The 24,086-nt window shown below is 36.2% G+C and overlaps 1 protein-coding gene across 3 annotated transcripts in view; it reads right to left on the minus strand.

Annotated features, from left to right (window-relative positions):
- The window catches only part of WDR70 (WD repeat domain 70), a 293,077-nt gene that overhangs the window by 85,946 nt on the left and 183,045 nt on the right, over nt 1–24,086 (minus strand). For all 3 annotated transcript variants that reach the window (XM_025867371.2, XM_025867372.2, XM_073890980.1), the window contains one exon: nt 20,339–20,513. In XM_025867371.2, the coding sequence (XP_025723156.1) occupies nt 20,339–20,513 (175 nt within the window). The remainder of the gene's footprint in view (nt 1–20,338; nt 20,514–24,086) is intronic.

Consider the following 24,086-nt stretch of genomic DNA (forward strand, 5'->3'; position numbering starts at 1 on the left):
TCAGTTTTTAATTGATCTCTCTCTCTCTATGCTCTTCTTTTTCCTATGTCATTCTTTGTATTCCTTAGATAAGTAGAAAATGCCTTTTCACTGTTAGTACTTTGTGAGTCAGTATAAAACGCATGTTCACTGTGTACTTCTAGGCATTATGCCTCCAACAGGGTTCTCTTTTCCAATTCTAATTATACTTCCCCACTTCCTGGCTGTCACAAATACCTGGTAAGTGTCTTATCTCAACAGTTTCATGCTGGAAATACTCTCTTTCAGACCATCTCAAATGGGACCCCTTAAATGCTTACATAGGATTATAATCATGCTCACTTTCGACAGTCATGGGGCTCCTATTTTAAATCATGGCAACAGAGATCAAGATTATAATGTCAAATATAAATAATAATAAGACAAAGAATATAATTCTTATTTTCTAAACATAAAGAATTTAGTTAACTATTATTTTCAGTAACAAGACAAGAAAGAAATGGAGGAAGAAAGGAAAGAGAAAACTGTACTAAGCATTTGGGAAGAAAAATTAGACTTAGTATAGAGAAGAAGAGTAGGATGGATAATCCTGGGGGTGGGGTAACAGTGGGCTAGAGAAGTAAAATGTGAAATAAATCATTAGTTAACTAACTGACCTGGAAACAAATACCTCCTAACACTACATAACTATAGGCAGTTTATATGAATAAAGAAATACCTACTCTAAAAGTAAACAGGTACCAAATTTTTAGCAATCATGCTTTCAAAACTCTTAACAGGTATATTTATATCAAATATTGAAAATTACTAGATCTAGAACATTTAAAGTAATCTTTAATTACACCTCCACCACCACCAACCTTCTCTGGCCACAGAATAGGCTTTTCTAAAATAGCTGACATCTAAAATAGTTTATGCTACTATATAACAACAAAAATCCATTTGTAAAAACACATGTTTCAGTGATCGGTGCCTACAGCAGAAAAGTGAACCTGCTCTTTACACATAACTGGAACTGGGCAGTACAGAGCAGGGGAATCCGGAAGAGAAACTCCAAGTATAAGAAAGTGTGCTATGAATCAGAGAAATAAAAGAGGAAAGGCTAAAGGTCATTTTCTTCAGTGGTTTGTGGTGGTGTAGAACTGAGGAAAAACAGTTCAAAAGACCCACAGCAATTTTGTTGTAATGAATAGAGTACTGGGAAACAAGTGAATTGTCAATTATGCTAATTCACTGAAGCAGGCTATATTTAGGGTACAGCCTGCAAACACTCTCTTACTCAACTGTTCTCTGGTTAATGAAAGGTAACTCTACCGAGAATTGTAAGGATGCTACCCTACACCTCATTTTATTCAAGTGAGCAGGTACTTCTGTACTTTTAAGCTGTCTCATATTTCTAGCTTAAATCAGTGATTGAAGAAAAATTTCAATTCTTCAAGGAGACAGACAGAAAAGTACAAACTTGTTTCTTTAATTTTCTCCTTTAAATGACTGGTGATTTTTCATTTCATATGGTATATCAAATTTGGAAGGACAATTTAAAATTTACTGAAGTCAAGAATAAGTGCTGCTTTAAGATCAAAAGGTAAGCTAATACAGAGAGCAAATTATCTGTTCAGAGCTTAAACCCCCAAAGTGTGACCTACTTTTAAGACTTCATAGCCTAGAGGAGAAAGTCTTTAGATCTAAATGTCAGCATGTTCTTTTAAAATTATTATTGTGATTATTTTTAACTCCAACATTCTCTCAAGGAAAAAAAACACACAATACAGTCTATTTATCAAAGACTAGTGAATACCACATCAGAAAGTCTAAGGCATAGCTATAGAAGAATTATCAGGGAACTACAAAATGTATCAACCTTGGCAGCTACCATCAGGAATGTCCACTCTGTATTCTAAATACCATTAACAATTAAAATAACAGGTTTTTCAGTGTTAGATAAATGGGATAGGAAGACATTTTTAGAATTATTTTCCCTAATAAGTGAAGACAACTCAGTGAAATACTCATTTTTTCAAGAGCACGCTATTACGATCATGATAACTCTCTGTAAGCATTCTATAAGGAATGAAAATTAATTACAGATTTCAGAGAAATAAAAGAATCAATGACGCATGCAAGTGTCCATGGGGACTCAAAGAAAACCATGTACAGTGGCTGAAAGCAGTGCCTTTCAAATCAGAAAGACCTGGGTCTCTTGGCTTTAATATTTCTAATTGTACACAACAGGCAAGTTATTTAATTTCTTTAAGCCTTAGTTTTCTCATTTGTAAAATGAGAAAATAGCATGAATTTCAGTGAATTGTGGTGAGAATGAGATGCAATAATAAATGTGAAGTGCTCATACACAGTTCTGGTACCCAGAAAATGATCAACAAACAATAGTTACTATATTAGCTATTATATAATAGGCAACTGGAAAGTAGATGAATATTGAGATACAGATGCAATATTATTAATTCTCAGAATATGCTAACCAGAAGTCAAGAGTATATTTGAAATCAAAGAAGCAAACCACTTCATCATCATGATCACCATCAAAGAGTGTGGTAGAACCCAAGCCAAAGAGCCACTGCCCTCCAGGAACTTATAATCCAAAACAGATGACACTGGTATCATCTAAAATGTAAAAGGCCAGTGCCACTGACAAAGAACTGTACAACAAATCCAGACCAGAAAAAGTTGGAGAGCCACGAAAATGGAGGAATTAAGACTACAACATTCATGAATTATTAAGGTCCACAGATTAGCATTCCTAGATTTGCAAATTAGGCAGGAAAAGCATTTAGAGAGTAATTTTTTAACTTCTTCCTATCTCTCTAGCAGCCCCAGTGAGCACTCTGGTTTTCCCTTAAGAGGCTGCTAACTGACTACAATAAAACTTTGAGGAAGGTTTTGACGAGCCTTCAGAGATGGATAATGATGTCCATATCCACTGGGAAAGAATCACGATTATAATGATTAAAATCACTGAGTCTTAATCACATGATCAGAAAGTGTGAAGTTTATAGGGAATTTTTTTCAGGTTTTTTCCAACATACTGGTATGATAATTCTTTAAGGAAAACTTACTCCAATAGGCAATGAGGGAAAGAATTTCAAAGGCTTAACACAATGATGCTGTTGTTCATTATTTAAATGAATAACTCTCGGGGGCTGCAGGGGTTGTTTTTATGTTCTCCATTTCTTCCAAATGTTCTAACTTACTCATCTCTTGGGCAGCCAGTGAATAGCTTAATTTTGTTCATCTGGCTTATAAAAATCCATTTAATTAAGTTAGATACATTTTCCCCTTTTAAGCACTATGTATATATCAAATTATTCTAGAAATATTTAAAGATAATTAATTGAAGCTAATATTTTAGTCTTGCTCTCAAAATAACAAATTCACTGCCTTCTTAAGTTGGGATGGCAGTTATCACTTTTCCTTATAAGCAAATCAGCTAAAAACTGAGATGCTAAAGATTCCAAAAACTGTCAAAAACAGAGTTGATTCAATAACACTACCAACGCACAAAATCTGATCTCAGATCTTAGCAGCAGTGTGAACTTTCTCCTATAAGACACCTATTACAGAGGTTAACAAAGAGGAAACATACTTCAGACACAAAAAAAGGCTTCTAAGGACTTGACATACCAAAATTAACCAGAAAATGAAACAAAAATAAACTCCTGAGCTGATAAGAGAATCAAAATAACAACAGCAGCTAACAATAGCTAATATAATACACACACAGACTCATTTAGTCGTCCTAATAAGCTGAGGGGAAGTGCTGTTATTATCCCCATTTTATAAGTGGAGAAACTGTTCAGATAATAAGTGGCAGAGCCTGGATTTGAATCCAGGCAAATCTCCAGAAACTACACCGTTAACCTTTACACTGTAAAGACTCTCAAACTCAACTTAATAGATCAATATAACACATATAAGAGCACATTAAATCTGAAATATACATGCCTCAAAATAACTCTTGCAACATAAACTCATTTTAATGTCCTAATAAACAGGATAAGAAAGATAGAGGCAATTTAAAGTTCCAGATAGCTCTCTATTAACCACAGGGAAAAATACTAAATCCACTAAAATCATCTGCTAAAGGGTTCTATCTTACCTCTGATATTTTAGCTAACATCTAAAACATGAGTGGATCTGTACATTACTAGTTAGAGTTCTCAACTGTACAAGAAAATGAATTTACTGAAATAACAGAAAATGCATCCTACAGTTGCTGGGGAGACTGCAGAACCAGGCTCAGAAAATGTGTGGGAACAAGGCAGGTTTGGCACAGTTAGGATGCCAGCCAGATTCAGAGCCCAGGGCAAGTCTAGAAGGCACCATAGCCACTTCAGAACGTTAGATGTGGACCACTGGTGTCACGGCTACCCCTGAAAATGACTGCCTCTACTCCTAACCCACACCAGGATGAATTCTCCCCTCTCAGTAGCTCCTGATTCAAAGCCCAGAGTAGGTGAATTTGATTGCGCAAGCCTCGGCCGAATACCTGCATTCCAGAAACACAAGGCTGAGAAAGCGAGCGTCTGGCACTTTTGGCTTTTGGTGTGGGAGCTGTGCTCTACTTCCCACTAAAACTCATTTAATGGAATCAGGAGACGTGACTGTCGTGCAGAGGGCCACCCTCAAAAGGTAAATCATTTATATGCACATATACTTCTTGAACATATTCCTGTGCTAAGCCTTACTAATCCTCACAGATGTCAAAGAACAAAAATTTACCCCTCCATTCATTGTGAGGCAAATGTGATATAACCACTACACTACGGAAGTACGGCTCTCCATTTATTAAATAGATCTTCCCGCTGCCCTATAATTACCTCTTTCAAAATTTTCAAAATCTACTACTAACCTTGGCACTTTGAGACTTAGTATTTGGAGAGAAAAAGAGTTGGATGAGCTGACTTGACCTTGCCATGTTGACACCAAGGCTGTTTCAAAATCATTTTTAAGATTAAAATGCAAGTTTTAGGGGCACCTGGGTAGCTCAGTGGGTTAAGTGTCTGCCTTAGGCTCAGGCCATGATCTCAAGGTCCTGGGATTGAGCCCCACATCAGGCACCCTGCTCAGAGGGGAGTCTGCTCCTCCCCCTTCCCCCGACCCTTACCCCTGCTCATGCTCTCACTTGCTCTCTCTCTCAAATGAATAAATAATCTTTAAAAAAATAAAAATAAATGCAAGTTTTAAACTCGTTAGTTTTTAAATTTTTTAAAAGATTTTATTTATTTATTTGAGAGAGTGAGGGCATGAGATGGGGGAGGGTCAGAGGGAGAAGCAGACTCCCCGCTCAGGGGGAGCCCGATACAGGACTCAATCCTGGGACCTGGGGATCATGACCTGAGCTGAAGGCAGATGCTTAACTGACTGAGCCATCCAGGCACCCTAAACTCATTATTTTAAAATAATTTTAATTTATAAAAAATTACAAAAATAATACAAAGAGTTCCCACATACCCATTACCCAGCCTCCCCTAATGTTAACATCTAAAATAACCATGGTACAATTATTTAAAAAGCAAGAAATTAACACTGACAGAATACTATTAACTCATCTATAGACCCTATTCCAATTTCACCAGTTTTCCCACTATGTCTTTTTTCTGGTCCAGACTGAACCCAGGACCCCACATTGCATTTAGCTGTCATGTCCCCTTAGTCTCCTCCAATCTAGGATAGGTTATTTTGATTCTTGTGAAGAGTACTGACTGGTTATTTTACAGACTATCCCTCAATTTGGATCTGTCGGATGTTTTCTCATTATTAGACTGAAATTAAACATTTTTAGCAAGAACACAACAGGCACTGGAGGGGTGGATGTACTAAGAAAGTACATCTCTTACAAGGCTCATGGTGCCATCTTTCTCTAGTATATGCATCCAGAAGGGATTTTTGATCCAAAACTGAGTAAGACAGGGAGGGAGTTGGTCAGGATCATAGTTAAACATGGGACAGAGATCCTAAGCAAAGTGGTATAAAGGTAGAGAAGGCATTGAGTCAAGGAATGGAAATTCAAATAGCAGAAACAAGGAAATTAAGGCTGGGAGATCATGGAGGAAAGAATCCGATCTCAGTGAGGTTTTGGAAATAGAAGTCCAGCCCCAGGCCAAAAAGTTAGGGCACTTTTCAGTCAAAATCAGGGCAAAAGAGTAACGGGCATGAATATAAGCCCCAAGAATTAATAAATCAACTAATTCATTTATTCCACTGAGTTGGATATGGAATTGAGGATTTTGTGAATAAACACATCCCAAATTGGAATGCAAGCTGGTGCAGCCACTCTGGAAAACAGTATGGAGGTTCTTCAAAAAGTTGAAAATAGAGCTACCATATAATCCAGCAATTGCACTACTGGGTATTTACCCCAAAGATACAAATGTAGGGATCTGAAGGGGTACGTGCACCCCAATGTTTATAGCAGCAATGTCCACAATAGCCAAACTGTGGAAAGAGCCAAGAAGTCCATCGACAGATGAATGGATAAAGATGTGGTATATATATACAATGGAATATTATGCAGCCATCAAAAAGAATGAAATCTTGCCATTTGCAACGAAGTGGATGGAACTGGAGGGTATTATGCTGAGCGAAATAAGTCAATCAGAGAAAGACATGTATCATATGACCTCACTGATATGAGGAATTCTTAATCTCAGGAAACAAACTGAGGGTTGCTGGAGTGGTGGGGGGGTGGGAGGGATGGGGTGGCTGGGTGATAGACACTAAGGAGGGTATGTGCTATGGTGAGCGTTGTGAAGCGTGCAAGACTGTGGGATCACAGATCTGTACCTCTGAAGCAAATAATACGTTATATGTTAAAAAAGAAGAAGAAGAAGATAGCAGGAGGGGAAGAATGAAGTGGGGGAAATCAGAGGGAGAGACGAACCATGAGAGATGATGGACTATGAAAAACAAACTGAGGGTTCTAGAAGGGAGGGGGGTGGGAGGATGGGTTAGCCGGTGATGGGTATTAAGGAGGGCACGTTCTGCATGGAGCACTGGGTGTTATACGCAAACAATGAATCATGGAACACTACATCAAAAACAAACAAACAAACAAAAAAACACATCCCAAATTGAATTATAGCATTCTCTTCTTCCTCTACTTCCTCAGGCAAATATCCCTGCCTTGATGGTGGCATGCATCCCAGTTACTCAACCTGGTCAGTCACTCATCCTGCATTCCTCTTATAGAAACATTTACCAAATTGTATGTGTGTCCTACATTCTAAATATCTCTCTAATCCACTTCTTTGGATTGATCTCCACTTTCACCTTTCAGGGGGCCTGGACTCACCTAGCACCTCTTAACTGACCCCCTTGCCTCCTGGTTTAATTTCCTCCAATTTATCTACCACATAGACAACAAAGTGATTCTTCAAAAACAAGTCTGATCATGCATCTCTCTTGCACACAGCCACTTACTGAAAGGGAAAAAACAGGCCTTCCTCTCGACCTCACCCCACCCCAATGCCACCAGGAGGGGCATGGAAAATCACTGTGTGGGGTAAGGATAGAGATTCGTTTGAAAAAGCATATTCGATTTACCCACTGTTTCTGTAACAGAGTACAGAAAGTGAAGCTTAACAAAGTCTTCTTAGCTAACTGCCAAACACAGAATATGGATTGGTTTTTAAGGTACTGAAAAATACTCTCCTGTAAGATAAAACAGAAGCACTTGGTCCAAGTCTATCTTTGTAAATGGGAAAGCCCCATACAAACAAGCAATCAGTATCAAACTCAAATACATTCACACACACACAACTCTATCAGTTTCAGATTTATACAGGAAGGTCACTTCCTAAGAATGTGGATTTAGGGTTACAGTATAGAATTTCTTTTTCTTTTTACTTTTTGGCTTATCAAATCTATTAAAAGTACTCTTAATTTTTCAATATAAAAAATAATAACTATCATGTATTTTGCTATAACTTCTAACTAGTGTCTCAGTGAAACGTCTAAAATATCTTTCCCTCCTTGAGATACACATTTTATGTGTGGGAAAACATTCAAGCCCCATGCAAGTATCTTTAGTATCTCCATATGTTTTAACTCATAGCACTTGGAAAGTCTGCTCTGCTACTGAATGGTTTATAGGCAAATCTTCCTAGGTTTAAAAATAAAATAGCAAAATGTCATCTGGCTACTAGATCTAGTCAATGACAAAGAATTCCATTTAAATTATGGCCATTTAAACTTAGTAAAATGTTTTAATTTTATGCTATTTCTATAATCTTGATTCACTATCTCAGTAATAAAATACAGAAAGCATAAATATAGTACAGAGTGAATTATTTCCTTTAATGAATGTGGACACCACACATTTTTACCAAGGGAAAAGGATATAAAATTTAGAAGTACTTCTAATGCAGTCAATTTAGGTGATAGCATTTGGAAATACAGCTAGGAGACGACTCTGGTAGTCACTCCTTGCCTAATTACCTGAGTCTAAACTGAGTTCTTTTCCTCTTCCAGCCTTATTCCATTTTGATCCTCATTAATTGTGATAGAAGGACCCAGGAATTCCCTCTGCATTACCCCCCCTACTTCTTTCTTCTCTTCTGGATCCACTCCCCACTTACCCCACCCTGCAGATCCTTTCTAGGCAGACAAACAGAAGTTGGATCTTTTCTTATTGGAACCAGATCATCAATCAGACAATGTTACCCTAGATAATATGCATTTCCTGGCTTTTGAGCAACATAGAGAAAATAGATGCCCCTTCAATTGGGTAGATGAATGGGTTTCCACTCTCAGAGACTTAAGAGATAGTGGTTAGAAGTATAGACTCTGGAGCCAGACTGGAGTCAAATCTGGAGTCAAATTCCAGATCTACCTAGTCTTTACTGTATGACCTTAGATATACTACTGAGTCTCAGTTAACTCATCCTTAAAATGGAGTTATCAATATTAACCTCATAAGCTGTATAACAAGCAAATAGATTGAAAGCATTTAGAAAAATTCCTGGTACACAGTTGGTGGAAAATGTTAGCTCCTATTCTAATAATTATTACTATTATTACTATCACTACCACCACCACAGTTACTAATGTTGAGGTAGGTAGCAGTGAGAAGGAGATGAATTCTCTGGTAAAGTTCTATAGGTCATATCAGAACAAAGCTAACTGACTTCTTTGGGCAAACAGTCTTTTTTTTTTTTAAGATTTTATTTACTTATTCATTTGAGAGAATGAAAGATCATAAGCAGGAGGAGCTGCAGAGGGAGAAGGAGAAGCAGGCTCCCCACTGAGCAGAGAGCCCCACGTGGGGCTAGATCCCAGGACCCTGGGATCATGACCTGAGCTGAAAGCAGATGCTTACCTGACTGAGCCACCCAGCGCCCCTGGGCATACAGTCTTGATGTAGTTCTGTAACATATTAACGAGACTATGAATATGAGTAACTAAATAAAAGAAGGCACACTTATTGACCTTCACCTAAGGACCAGGTAGTACTGGTGCTTTGTACTTTCACAAAGGTTATCGCACTTGATCCGTATAACCAGACAAAGATGAAGTTTATTAATGAGATGAATAAATTGAAGCTTGGAGGCAAAGTACTCTTTTTGTCCTACCAGACCTACCTATGGGGAACATAAAGAAGAGCACAGAAAGATAAGCTCCTTGGGCTAATCTAAAATATCCACAATAATAGCTAATATTAACACTGTTTCTACAAAAAAACATACAAGTTCCAATTTAAACCAGTGAACTTTTAGAATACAATCAACCTACTTGTCTACTATTATCAGTTTTATTTTCTAAGTATTAATTGTGCATAGATTTTCACAACAAAGATTTATATCATTCTAGAGTAGAATCTGTGTCTTTTCTTTAAAACTCCCAAAGCATCTAATTCACTATGTGGTAAATACCTAATTTTATATGATCAAGGATAATGATGAAGACTGCAATCACCATACTTGGTAGAACACATTGTGAATTTCAGTTATAGAAAACTCTGGGAATAATACAGAAAATCCCTTTTAAAAATGAAGTGAATGAGAAGACTGGGGTGGGGGTTGGATGAATTCAGCTATATCAAGACAAACTTTAGATGGTACAAGGGAATAGCATTAAATGGTAGTGAATCTCATAATGAGAAAACTGTTTTTAAAATTCTCCTACAATTCCAAGCAGAAAGTCTTGATTTAGCACTAATTTGTCTTTTTACCTCCATAACACTTGTTAATTATCTCTTTAATACAGAAAAAAAATTCAGACACAGAGCCTTGGCTGAAATAGTACCTAGGGAGTATTTATGATTGTTTTACTTTTAATGCAATTTTAATAATTGCTATATTCTATTAATAGCAACATTGGCTTTACAATGTTCCCTTTAGGAAGGGAGAATGGGGAGTGATTACTTCATGGGTACTAGTTGTTTTTATGGCATGATGAAAAAGTTTTGAAACTAGAGAAAGCTGGTGGTTGCACAACACTGAGAACACGCTAAATACCACAAAATTACATATTTTAAAATGAAAAATAAAATAAAATGGTTAACTATATGTTATATGCATTTTACCTCAATTTAGAAAGTACTTATAATTTTAAAGTAAATCAATGTTTTAAAATTAAGTAAATAACAAGATGGTGTAGAGAGATGGGAAACGTTATGAAAGTAGTATGCAAACAAATGAAGTTTGAGAAACATACTTAATTAGTGAAACTGGACTAGATTACTATGGATGGGATTTCTGGGGGTAAACTACAGGCATCTCAAAGGTAGAGCCCTGGACAAACTAATTTTGGTAGCTTTTCAAGATAACAGCAACCTAGTACAGTCTAACCACTAGTGATTTCTGGTGGCATACCAGATGTCTTGAAGGGTTTAGGCAAACATCCCAAGGCAGGGAAAGCATCTACTGCATCCATCTGCCTCCTGTTCTAAATCTCTGCAGCTCCCCTTCCTCTCTCTGACCATTAAAAGGGACTGCTGTGTTCATGATGCCTTCTGGTCACTCAATGCCCCAAACCATTTCTTCTTCATCATCGGTCAGAGCTTCTGTGTGTGTGTGTGTGTGTGTGTGTGTGTGTTTTAAGATTTTATTTATTTGTCACAGAGAAAGAGCACAAGCAGGGGGAGCGGCAGGCAGAAGGAGAAGAAGGCTCCCCGCTGAGCAAGGAGCCCAGCGCGGACTCGATCCCAGGACCCCGGGATCATGACCTGAGCTGAAGGCAGACGCTTAACTGACTGAGCCACCCAGGAGTTCCATAGAGCTTCTGTTTTTTAAATGCAGGTTTTAACTATGTTTTGAAAGGATCTATATCCAGAAGGTCACTGTAAAGATGAAATTATATTTGGGACATGCTTCAGAAGTATTTTGTAAACTCTGAATTCTAACTCATTAGTGGTTCATAAAATCAATTTAACAGATTATAATCAGTAAAATGAAATCAAATGAAATGAAAAATTGGGAGTGCATTGCAAGATCAGGAACTGTTTTGGTAAACTTCTATTTCAGTCGCACAAGTGTGTGGGTGTGTGTCAGTCTGTGCAAAGATACTTGTATAGTCAGTCACAGCGAAAATATAATTTACTGTGAGCAAAAAAAAAAAAATAGTTTTACAAAACAAGTCAGTCCTTTCTCTCTGTGTTATATGATCAGACTGAGAGAGCATAAGAACTGTTTTTCAGAATAAAACAGGGTTATTATAGGATATACACAGCAATTGGTAACTTCACCACCTATCCCATGAGTATCAGCATTATCCACCCAAAGTAAAACTTTTATAGCAAAAAGTAAAATTTCTTATCAGACAGCTGTGAGAATAATTCTTTATATAATTAACTACAAATAAATTGGGGCAATAACTTTAAAAATACTTCTGAATTAAGATTGGATCTTTACATTACTTTGTAGAAGAGAGCTGAAAGACACAAAAACTCTGATAAGGAACAAAACTGGTAAATATTTTAAATATTCCGAAGTGTTGAGGTTTACCAGAATCTTGAAATGCTCTATAATTTGGGTATCATACATAAAAATAAGTTTCTGAGTTTTACGAAAGGCAGTAAATTATTATGGCTTGTATAATCAGAGGAAGGAAATTAAAAAACAAACAAACAAACACAGAACAGGGAGGTTCACTGTAACACCAAGAGTTTTAGAGCTCAAATCATCACTGGTTGCATCCCTTCTCCAGTTGCAATGAATCAAAGAGTAGGTTAAAAGAGAATGCACACAGCCCAGAGAACCCTTTCACATTTTTGGCTCAGACATTACTTTCTGTATATAAAAGCCCTACTAGCGGCTCTATTGAGCGAACATTTAACATTTACTATGTTGTTTATAATGATTAAAACAGTAATGTTTGGCCTCTTCAGCTTACAAAGTAAATCACAGCTGTCCTGAAGCTGAGAAACACAGCTCAGGAAATATCTCTCCTAGAGAGAGGAATCCCTTATATAGGCTTTCTAGAGACTATAGTCATCCTGCAGAGATCCACCATTTTAAATGACATAACAGCCATATCTAGACAACTGCAAAGGACTTTACTCATGCTAAAGAAGATGCAAAAACTCTTTTTTTTTTTTTTTTAAGATTTAGGGATTATTGGTGCGTGCTCAGTGAAGTATCTGACTCTTGATTTCAGCTCAGTTCATGATCTCAGGGTCCTGAGATTGAGCCCCGTGTAGGGCTCCACACTGGGCATGGGGCCTGCTTAAGATTTTTTCTCTTCGAATGAAGGGGGGTAAATCGGAGGGGGAGACGAACCATGAGAGACGATGGGCTCTGAGAAACAAACTGAGGGTTCTAGAGGGGAGGGAGGTGGGGGGATGGGTTAGCCTGGTGATGGGTATTAAGGAGGGTGCGTTCTGCGTGGTGTTATGCACAAACAGTGAATCATGGAACACTACATCCAAAACTAATGATGTCATGTATGGTGATTCACAGAACAATAAAAATTAAAAGAAGATTCTTTCTCTTCCTCTCCTTCTGTCCTTCTGCTCCCCCCACCTCCACTCATGCTCGGTCTCTCTCTAAAAAAAAAAAAAACAAAAGGGGGGCGCCTGGGGGGCTCAGTCAGTTAAGCGTCTGCCTTCGGCTCAGGTCATGATCCCGGAGTCCTGGGATGGAGCCCCACACCAAGCTCCCTGCTCCATGGGAAGCCTGCTTCTCCCTCTCCCACTCTCCTGCTTGTGTTCCCTCTCTGGCTTTCTCTCTTTCTGTCAAATAAATAAAAACTTTTTTTAAAAAAAAAGAAAGAAAATCTTGTAACCTAACTTTTTCAAAAGCCAGTATTTTCTCATTTAAAAAGTGTTTCCAACAGTATACGACATTTTCTAAAAGCACTGTAAGTAAAACTTTAAAGCTTTCATTAAAATAATTCACAAATTAGAACTTAACTGCAAGGTCTGCAAGTAATATTGCACAGTTTTGATGATTATTTGTGTTGTGAGTCAATGACATACCTTTGTGAAAAGTAAACTTCAAAAAATATGCGTGTTTAAAACACTACAGAACAATCTGTATGTCACATGTTTTCTCCTGAGTGTTTATTTAAAAAGGTAATTTTAGTTCACACATCTACTCAGGCACACTAACCAGTGGGTACATAACATTCTCATTTATTGATGGTGACTGTTATTTTCATACATTGAATGATGGCTATAACAGGGATCTACATTCTCATCTTTCTAAGCCATACCTTTAGTCACCAAGAAATCTGTGAAACGTATGACATTTTCACAATCTGAGTTCAGTAGCATCCTGAGATCTAACTTTACCGTTCTACAAAAACTGTAAGCTGACTAGGTGCTAAAGAGAAAAAGGAGGAAGAAGACCAATAGCTATTGAGAACCTGTTATGTGCAAGTCCCATTCTGGGTACTTTTAATATATTACCTAACATATTCCTCAAAATAATGTGACAAGATGGGAATCATGCCCTCATTTCCTGAATAAGGAAAAAGACATATAGAATGCTCAAGAAACCCAGGACTGATAGAAAGCCCTGAGTAATGTATAATGTGATTTATGTCTCAGGTGTCATTTACAAACTGTGCCAAAGAAGTATGCAATCGGTATTTAGCTGTCCACATTTTTTAGACTCCCAATATTAGGCCTAATGAAGAGATAAAAATCTATATTTGAATTTTTAACAATGCTCTTTATATGTTTTTCAGAGAAACAGCATGTTTTCTCAAAGGAAGATACCAGAAAATTTTTTCTAAACAATTTGCTTTTTAAATTGTTTAATAATGCCATTTTCCCCTCTATAATATACTTTGCTCCCCCATATAGTCAATATCTTGCCGCTTTAACTTGAACTCATATTGGCTAAAAGCTTTCAATCACTGTTAAATGACCGACCTTCATGTAAAGAAGGGAGAAGACACCTGGAGGAGGGCATGAACCTGGACTTGCTTGCAAGCACAGTGTTGGACACTGGAAGTCATGTTTAACTCATGAAAGCCTTTTGATGACATCACTATGAGAAAGATAAAGGACACTCAAAGAGTACAGAGAAATCAAATCTCAAAAAGCTCTCTATGCATTATTCCCAAGGTTGATAGCTAAAGCGGTATGTCACAAAAATTAAAACACAAGACTAAAAGCAACTGTTTTGGGCTGAAATAGTTTCAAAGGGAAATTTTTTAATGAAATTTGACTTATTCACATTTGTAGATGATAGTAAATGATAACTGCGTAATGAAATGTTTTCCAAAGCAAAGTTAAGGGACATTAAAACTGCACAACAAATGACAAATCTGTCACAAAACAAGATTGGAAATAAGGACAAAATACTATATGCTAAAAATATTTCAAAGTATTATTCTTTTTAAAATCTTCAAAATCTGCAATATCAACAGGTTAACACTCTATTTAAGGGAAGTCTGGTATGTTCTAATTGTACAAATGAGAAAGATGAGGTAAATACTAAGAACCCTCCTTCATAAAATTCATCCTTCTCACTAATACTCTCTGTTAGTGTATGTACTTAGAGATAATTCTGAAACTCCATGAGAGTAAATAGTGTTTTTCCCTTCAGTGGCTATGAGAGTTTCATAAGAATGTTCAAACAGCAGGGGGAGAAAAAAAAACTATCCATAAAAAAATTACTACAGAATGTAGCTAACCAATAGTATGAGAATTTGGCCTGAACTGGTTTACATGACGTGTGAAAGAAGACGGATCAAAGCCGTATTATGGAAATTTAATAGAAAATACCACGAAAAGCAAATCCTTAAATCTCAAAAATAATCTATAAAATACAGGCACAGCAGATAGTGACCAACAGTGAGAAATGATTTCTGTGAGACTTGAAGCAACTTAAAGGTACCCAGGGACTCAAGTGCCACCCCTCCCACAAAACATTCTTTCTATTCTGCTTTATTTTCCTTGTGGCACTTGCCATTATCTGAAATTAGCTGGATGGTGATTTTAAAAGAAAAGATTCAAAACATTTTGAGAAATAACAATCTCAAAAGAGCCTTTCAATGTGACTGCTTTGACACAGAATAGCCCTTATTAGGTTGGTTAGTAAAATAGCATTATTACTCTGTAATCCCAACTGATCCCATTGGTTATCTAAATTCCATACCTCTCAGAGGTCTTCACTATGAGTACCTACCCTGACCCTATAAGCCTTCCCTAACTCTTCCATATTCTGGGCACTATACAAGGTAGCATCTGATTATAAATTATCTTACAGATTATTCTCTTTTTTACAAACTACTTAATGGGTTTAAAATTCTTTTGTCTCATTCTCATTGAGGTGGTAAGTGTTCCAAAATATCAGGTGAAATGTTCCTAATGTACACAGCTAGCTAGCTAGCTAGAGATACAGAGATATGGAGAAAAGTACAGAAGAATACATAGTAGGTAATTTACAAGCATTATGGGGTAGAGATAGAATAATTAGAGCAAAGAAGTTTCAATAAAAATAAATTTTTTGAAAAGTGTATCTTTCGTGTCTGTAAAATTATGATCCCATTTAAATAGAGAAATTAGAGCTCTACCTATTTACTTACAAGTAAAAAAAACAAATTGCAAATTCTCTCTCTATATAAAAACAAAACCTTTTAATGTATGTTTATACACACAAATAAAGGGAAAGGTGAAAAAGGACATAAATCAACCTAAGCTTAACATGGGTTATCTGACAGTGACTGGAGACATTTAAAGATCTGTAGTGCACTGGATCTAAGCTACTACTGGTAACTTTATTTCCCATAGTCTCTCTCCTTTACACCTGTTCTCTTACACACTGGGGGCTTCATTTGCCCAGAAACTTATCTCCCAACGTCATTACTAGTTCTTGCCCGAACCCTTCTCTGATCCATACCAACCATTCTCTACGATGGCTGATAGTATGGGCACTGATCAGCCACTGAGCTGGAGAAATGTCTCTGCAATATCTCTTGGGCTTGAAGTTTTCCTGATAGGGGGCTGTAGTATGTGGTCATTTTCCCAAAAGGCACAGCCCCAGAATCTGGGCAGGGAATGCAGGCAAAAGGAGAAGTAAGAGGCAGTCAGGTGGAGTAGGTCAAGCTGCTGCTGACAGTACGCTACTGCCAAATAAAACAACTTCAAATATTATTCCTTCTCATCACCTGTGTCTATGGAAGGCAAAAATAAATAAATAAATACAATGGTCTCCGTTTTCCCGCCAAAATCTTAGTTTATAAATAGTGATTGCAATACAAGTAAATACAGCATGTTCTTATAGTAAAGGGTCTAGCGTATTATAGATTCTTAATAGATATTAAAGAACAGCAACACTGCTTTGAAAAAAAAAGTATGTCCAAAGAATTTGCTATGTGTTTTTATACGAACAGAAGTCATTAGATATTCAGGGGCGCCTGGGTGGCTCAGTCATTAAGCGTCAGCCTTCGGCTCAGGTCATGATCCCAGGGTCCTGGGATCGAGCCCCGCATTGGGCTCCCTGCTCAACAGGAAGCCTGCTTCTCCCTCTCCCACTCCCCCTGCTTGTGTTTCCTTTCTCGCTGTCTCTCTCTGTCAAATAAATAAATAAAATCTTTAAAAAAAAAAAAAGATATTCATGAGACCGTATAACACTGGAATATTTTAAAAGTCAGAAATTAGACTTGAGAGCCATGAAAATAGTTTTTAAAAATCTACCTATGTTCATACAGATTGTATATTTATACATCATTAAGGACATACCAAAAATAGGGGCGCCTGGGTGGCTCAGTCGTTAAGCGTCTGCGTTCGGCTCAGGTCATGATCCCAGGGTCCTGGGATCGAGCCCCGCGTCGGGCTCCCTGCTCGGTGGGGAGCCTGCTTCTCCCTCTCCCACTCCCCCTGCTTGTGTTCCCTCTCTCACTGTGTCTCTCTCTGTCAAATAAATAAATAAAATCTAAAAAAAAAAAAAAAAGGATATACCAAAAATTACCTCAGTCTATTTCTCCCCTAACCCTTCTCTATCTCTATTTCATTGTGGTTTCATATAAATAGAAGGTTTTTTTTATATTGCTATTTTTAAATGTCTTCCCAGAAATAAACTGACAACCTTATTTTTGTTACCTTCCCAGAATACGTTCATTCATTCATTCAACAAATCATTATTGAAGATCTGCAGTACAATAGGTATTGTTCTTTGCTCCGCGAATAGAGCAGGGAGCAAAACAGACAATAATCCTTTCCCTATGGAGCCAGTATCCTATTGGAGGTAAATAGCCAATAAATCAGTGTGTAAAATATATAGTAGAGTATGTCAGATGCTGATCAGCATGATGGAAGAAAATAAGAAGGATACAGAATGCCACTGATGGGGAGAAGGCTGCAATTTTAAATGTAGGGTGGAGTCAGGGAGACCTTGCTGAATAGAGAAAATGTGAACAAAGGACTAAAAGATGTGAGGGGAGGAAAGCCATATGAACATGTAGAAGAAGCATGTTGCAGGCTGAGAGGGCTTCTGCATACATCGAACCCGAGTCAGGGTGCACACTGTTACCTCTCCAATGTCACCTCCCACCATTCTGCACCTCCCTCACCTTACTCCAACCACACACTAGCTTTCTTGCCACTGCTCAGCTATATGCTGGTGAATGGGGGCTGAGGGACCAAGGAGGCAATGCAGACCTGTAGAAGCTCCTCTGAAAAGCTCTTCTCTCAAATTGACAGGCCATCATCACATGACTGAAAGGGTCATTGGGCAAACAAACACTCCTCTTGAGCAGCACTTTCCAACAGAACTCGCTGCAAGGATGGGAATGTTCTTTATCTGTGCTGTTCAACAAGTAGCACAGAACTAGACATGTGGTTATTTGGTACTTGAAAAGTGCCGTGTGACTAAGGAACTGAAATTTTAATTGTAAATTTTAACAGTCAAATGTGGCTAGTGGCTACCATACTGGCCAACATAATTCCAGAGTAAATGTAGGTCTTAAGAACACAGGAATTTATCACTAATAGACACCTTACTTATAAAAAAGAAATATTTCATTTAATTTGCTAAATTCTCTAATGAGAATTCTATGCTTAAGTAGGGCATTTTTATGACAGTTTTACTTAATTGTCACAAAACACACACATATGTTAATTACTACTTACCATGTAATTCTCTGGCTAGTACATGGAAAAACTACTGCTATTAGGCTTTTTTTCTCAGCTTTAGTGTATCCCTGCAGATAATTTATTATTGCTGAAGTAGTAATTAAGAAATTTTGTAAAGTTCTGTTCTTAAATCAAGCTGTATTTCCTGCAAGTTTTTTCTTCTCAATCTGATTTGTCTTTAGGTGACTATATTTACATGCAAATGTAAAAATATGAATAAATATAACAAATAGGATGTGGTATAATAAGCTATAACTTCATGTACTATTAAATTCTAACAAAATAGAACCAAAGACTATAATTAGGCAAAATAGCTTAAAAGATTTTTTTGGGGGGGGAGGGGTAAATTGACATTTAAATAGCTTTATTTTTTACAAAAATGGAAATAGAAGATAGTCATTATTTTAGGAGATATGCAAAGCCAATCTTTAAAAACTATACTCAACTTTGTAAGAATATATGGGTTCTAAGAGAAAGGGACACATATATGCACTATACTAAACACGCCACTATTAAAGCTACACAAGAAAACTTCACGACTTAAGAGTTTTTATGTTTAATCCAACAGCACCCAGAGACGATGAAAGCCAGTTACTAAAAAATTTATTGCTTGGTTAAAACTCAGTTTACAATTCAAAGGATTTTTAAAATCTCTGTGCTGTTATGAAGCTTTATGGGGTTTACAATGGAAATGAAAACAGAAATAAAAAGATCTGACAAACAGAAAATGCCAAAGATATTTCCAGCATTATCAACATGGATTGATTCTTCCCTATCATTTTTTACCTTATTCCAAGACAAATAATTTTAACCCATCTGCCTAAAAAAACAACTATGTCTCCTAGGGTCACTTTCAAAATGTAAATGTCTGATGGGCAATTTTATTTGAAAGAATATTATTTTTATAATTTTTAAAAAGAACTAGAATATAAACTCCAAATGGCAGGACTTTTTTATAATCTGCAGTATTCCCAGTGCCTACAATAGTGCCTGCCATCTAGTAGAGGTACTTAATAAATTCTAACAAATTACTAAATTAATCATTTATCAGAATCTTTTATTAAAATAAAGATAAAATATTAAAATAGTATTATAACATTAGTGTAGATTTTCATTTTAACATTGGTAATATAGAATCATTCCACTTATCAAAAAGTCTTGTTATAGCATCTCTACATAGAACAAAACCCTTTCTAAAGCTTATTGGTAATTCTCAGAATTAGCCAAAGACTTTCATATTCATTATTTTGCATAATTATTTACATAGAATTCTGTGATTCCTTCCAATTCAAAAATTTATTTATTCTAATAATGATCTAAAACTGTAAAATAAAATCTGAAACCTACTCAAATGGAACGTCATGGAACATTAAAACAAAATATTATTTAAATTACTACAAAAATAATTGGAAAACAACTAATGGACCATCCTAGACATTTCATGGTTTTCTTAAATCTTTTAAAGGGTATTTTCTAGTACTCTGCTTAGTCTTCTTTTACACTACTATCAAATCCTTTGCTTTCAAAATCAAGTACACTGAGACACCAAATAATAAAACTGCCCTATGCTTTTTAAATTTTATACCAAAAGATCTACTTTATTTTAAAAACAAAATCTAATACGCATTGGGAAATACTGAGCTGGAATGCTGCTGAAATGCTGTTTACTGCAAATGTTCCAATGTTTTATCAACTAACACTGAAGTTTAAGTTAGGGCTAAACTCAGGACACTGACCTTCATAATATTTTAACATGATGTTTGTCTTTATAAGGTGGTTTTCTTCTAAGAAAAGTGGACTTAAATGTCTTAGACTTACAGTCAAATTTCGGTCCCAGATTTGTATGCTTCCATTCTGGCAGGCAGCTGCTATGAGGTTTCCATCTCTACTATAAGTGCACGTGGTGGGAATTACTTTTTTACCCTGCATCGTCCGTGGTTTAAACACACTTCTTTGCTTCCTTGGATTTTCAACTTCCCATGTCCTCACGGTCCTAAAAACAATAAAGAGATTTTCATTTACAAAAAAGAGAGGAGTTTAAAATTCAGAAGAGCTCATAAAAACTGCTTCACCTCTTAAGCATATAAATCTAAAAATTATTTTAAAATAAAATGTGTACTGTAAAACATTCTCCATTTATAAATGAAGTTACTCACTGCAATAAAGTGAACCATATGAATCACGTTGTCTTCAAATCAAACAGCAAATAGCAAATTCTACTTCAAATCTATCAGAGTTTTAAGTTCTGACCCTCTACAACAGTGGCCTCTAAACAATTCTGACTACACTCTGATCAGTAAAACTGTTGAATATACACACGTTAATTTCTAAATTACTGACATGTGTTAATGTACTGTTATATAATACACACCAGAAAACACACTTAAAAAAATAGGTCACTAAAGAATGATGTCACACTCTACGGCCAAGGCAAAGATCTCATGCCTCTAGGGGAGAAGCAGAAACAAAACTGTCTGCCCCCGAGTTTTCAACAAGTAACAAGAAACAGCAGTCTAGGGCTGGGGGAGATACGGAGTACCCTCCTGCTCACAGTCCCAGGCAAAGGAGCACTGCCACTAAGGAAAGCTAAAACAAATCCTTATGACCTGGAGCAGGGGGGTGAGGGGTGGACCAGAAAACCAAAGATGAGTTCAACAAATTAAATTCTTGGCAGAAACTAACCAAGCCGAAGCACTATGGAATAACATCTCTAAAGTTCTAAAAGAAAGAAAAAATGTCAATCTAATATTCTATAGGCAGCAAAAATACATTTCAAAAATAAGGTAAAGACTTTTTCAGATGAATGAAAGCTGAGATAATTCATTTCTTTCAGACATGTACTAAAAGCAATGTTAAAGGAAATTCTTCAAGAAGAACAAATATGATATAAATGGAAATCTGAATCTACACAAAGAAATGAAGAGTGCCACAAATGGTAAAAATGAAGATAAATTTAAAAGACATTTTAAAAAATGTTTAAATGTCTTTAAAAGATAAATGGCTGAAGTAAAACAATGTATTGTTAAGATTTATAGCATATGTTCAAGTAAAATGTATGTCAACAATAGCACAAAGGTTGGGAAGAAGACATGGAAATATAGTTTTATACCATACTTGAAATGGTATAGTATTATTTGAAAAGAGATTTTGATACATTAAAGATATGTATTACAAACCCTAGAGCAATTGCTAACATATTTTTATAATAAATATGTAATAACAGAGATAAAATGGAAATGAAATAAAAACAGGAAGGGATAATAAAGAAGAACTATGGGATAAACATAAAACAAACAGCAACATGGTGGGTTTAAATCCAATCTCATAAAAAATTACATTAATTAGAAATGACCTAAAAACTCTTAATTAAAAGGCAAAGATTGTCTGATGGGATTAGGTAAAAGCAAGACCCATTAGATTCTGTCTTTTAAAAAGACACAAAAAATGGGGGCACCTGGGTGGCTCAGTCAGTTAAGCAGCCAACTCCTGGTTTCCACTCAGGTCATGATATCAGGGTCCTGGGATCAAGCCCATGATGGGCTCCATGCTTAGGGTAGAGTTTGCTTGGCCCTCTCCCTCCTCCTCTACTCCTCTCCCCATCTCACATACATGCATGCTTTCTCTCTCTCTAAAACATATAAATTTACCGTACATTACATCATTAGTTTTTGATGTGTTACATGATTCATTGTTTGCATATAATGTGTGGTGATTAACATAACATAATAAAAGAAAAAAACAACAACAAAAACAAAAAATAAATAAATTTAGAAAATAAAAATAAAATAAATAAAATCTTTTTGAAAAAATATACACAAACATTTAAATATAAAGACTTAGATAGGTTGACAGTAAAAAGATGGGGGAAAAATGTGCCAGGTGAACATAATCAAAAGAAAGCTGGAGTAACCAACCATATTAATGTCCAACAAAGTGGACTTCAGAACAAGGAATAAAACTAGAGACAAAGAGCAAACTTTCATAATGCTAAAAAGTCAACTGATCAAGAAGACATAACAATCCTAAATGCATATGCTAGTAATAACAGAGCTTCAAAATATGAAAGCAAACTTAAGAGAAATAAAATTAAATATAGCAAATCTATATTTATATTTGTATACTTCAACATTCCTCTCTCAGTGACTGATAGAACAAGTAGACCCGTCCCTGTTCCCCCAAAAAATCAGTAAGGATACAGAAGACTTCAAAAACAATAACAAACAAGTTGAGCTAATTGACATTTATATAACACTTCACCCAACCACAACTGAGTGTGCATTCTTTTCAGGCGCACACTGAACATACTCTGGGTCATAAAGCAAATATAAACAAACTAAAAATGACCAATTTAGTGAGGTCACAGGATACAAAGTCAATAATGAATTTTATTTCCATAGACTAGCAACAATTAAGTGTTGAAATTATGAAAATACCATTAATAATGATATGAATAAACATGGAATCTCAAAAGATATATAGTATCTGTACACTGAAAACCATAAAATATTTCTGAGAGAAATGAAAAAAGATCTATATATATGAGAAGATACACTGTATTACGCTGAGCGAAATAAGTCAATCAGAGAAAGACATGTATCATATGACCTCACTGATATGAGGAATTCTTAATCTCAGGAAACAAACTGAGGGTTGCTGGAGTGGTGGGGGGTGGGATGGAGTGGCTGGCTGGTTGACAGACATTGGGGAGGGTATGTGCTATGGTGAGCACTGTGAATTGTGTAAGACTATTGAATCACAGCTCTGTACCTCTAAAACAAATAATACATTATATGCTAAAAAAAAAAAAAAGAAGAAGAAGATAGCAGGAAGGGAAAAATGAAGGGGGGAATTGGAGGGGGAGATGAACCATGAGAGACTATGGACTCTGAGAAACAAACTGAGGGTTCTAGAGGGGAGAGGGGTGGGGGGATGGGTTAGCCTGATGATGGGTATTAAAGAGCGCACGTACTGCATTGAGCACTGGGTGTTATACGCAAACAATGAATCATGGAACACGACATCAAAAACTAATGATGTAATATATGGTGATTAACATAACATAATAAATAAATAAATAAATAAATAAGAAACACTGTATTAATGGGTTGGAAGAGTCAGTACTATTAAGATTTCAATTCTCTCCTAATTAATCTTTTGATTCAACATAATTTCAATAAAAGATCCAGCAGAGTTTTTTTGAGATAGAAATTGGGTAAGGTAATTCTAAAACTTATATGAAAATGCAAACAACTTGGACTGCCTATAATATTTTGAAAAAGAACAAAACTAGGGAATTCACTCTACCCAAGTTCCCATATTAGCTTCTAAATCCCACATTATAACACCAATCACATAAGTTGTCATTACACATATTAACATCTACTCCTTCTACAAAAAGAGCTACTTGAGAGCAAGGGCTCTCTCTCTCTCTTATCTTTGCGTGCCTTATCTTTGTATGCACCATCTCTTAAACATAACAGGAACACAACACCTACTTGGTCTTCAACAAATGTTTGTCGAAGAATAAAAAAAAATTCACTGCCTATCTAAGCATTTTAGAAATCAA

This window comes from Callorhinus ursinus, unplaced genomic scaffold (genome assembly GCF_003265705.2).
Source record: "Callorhinus ursinus isolate GAN/ISIS: 27379988/994484 unplaced genomic scaffold, GSC_fseal_2.0 scaffold3, whole genome shotgun sequence".
Classification (NCBI taxonomy): Eukaryota; Metazoa; Chordata; class Mammalia; order Carnivora; family Otariidae; genus Callorhinus; species Callorhinus ursinus.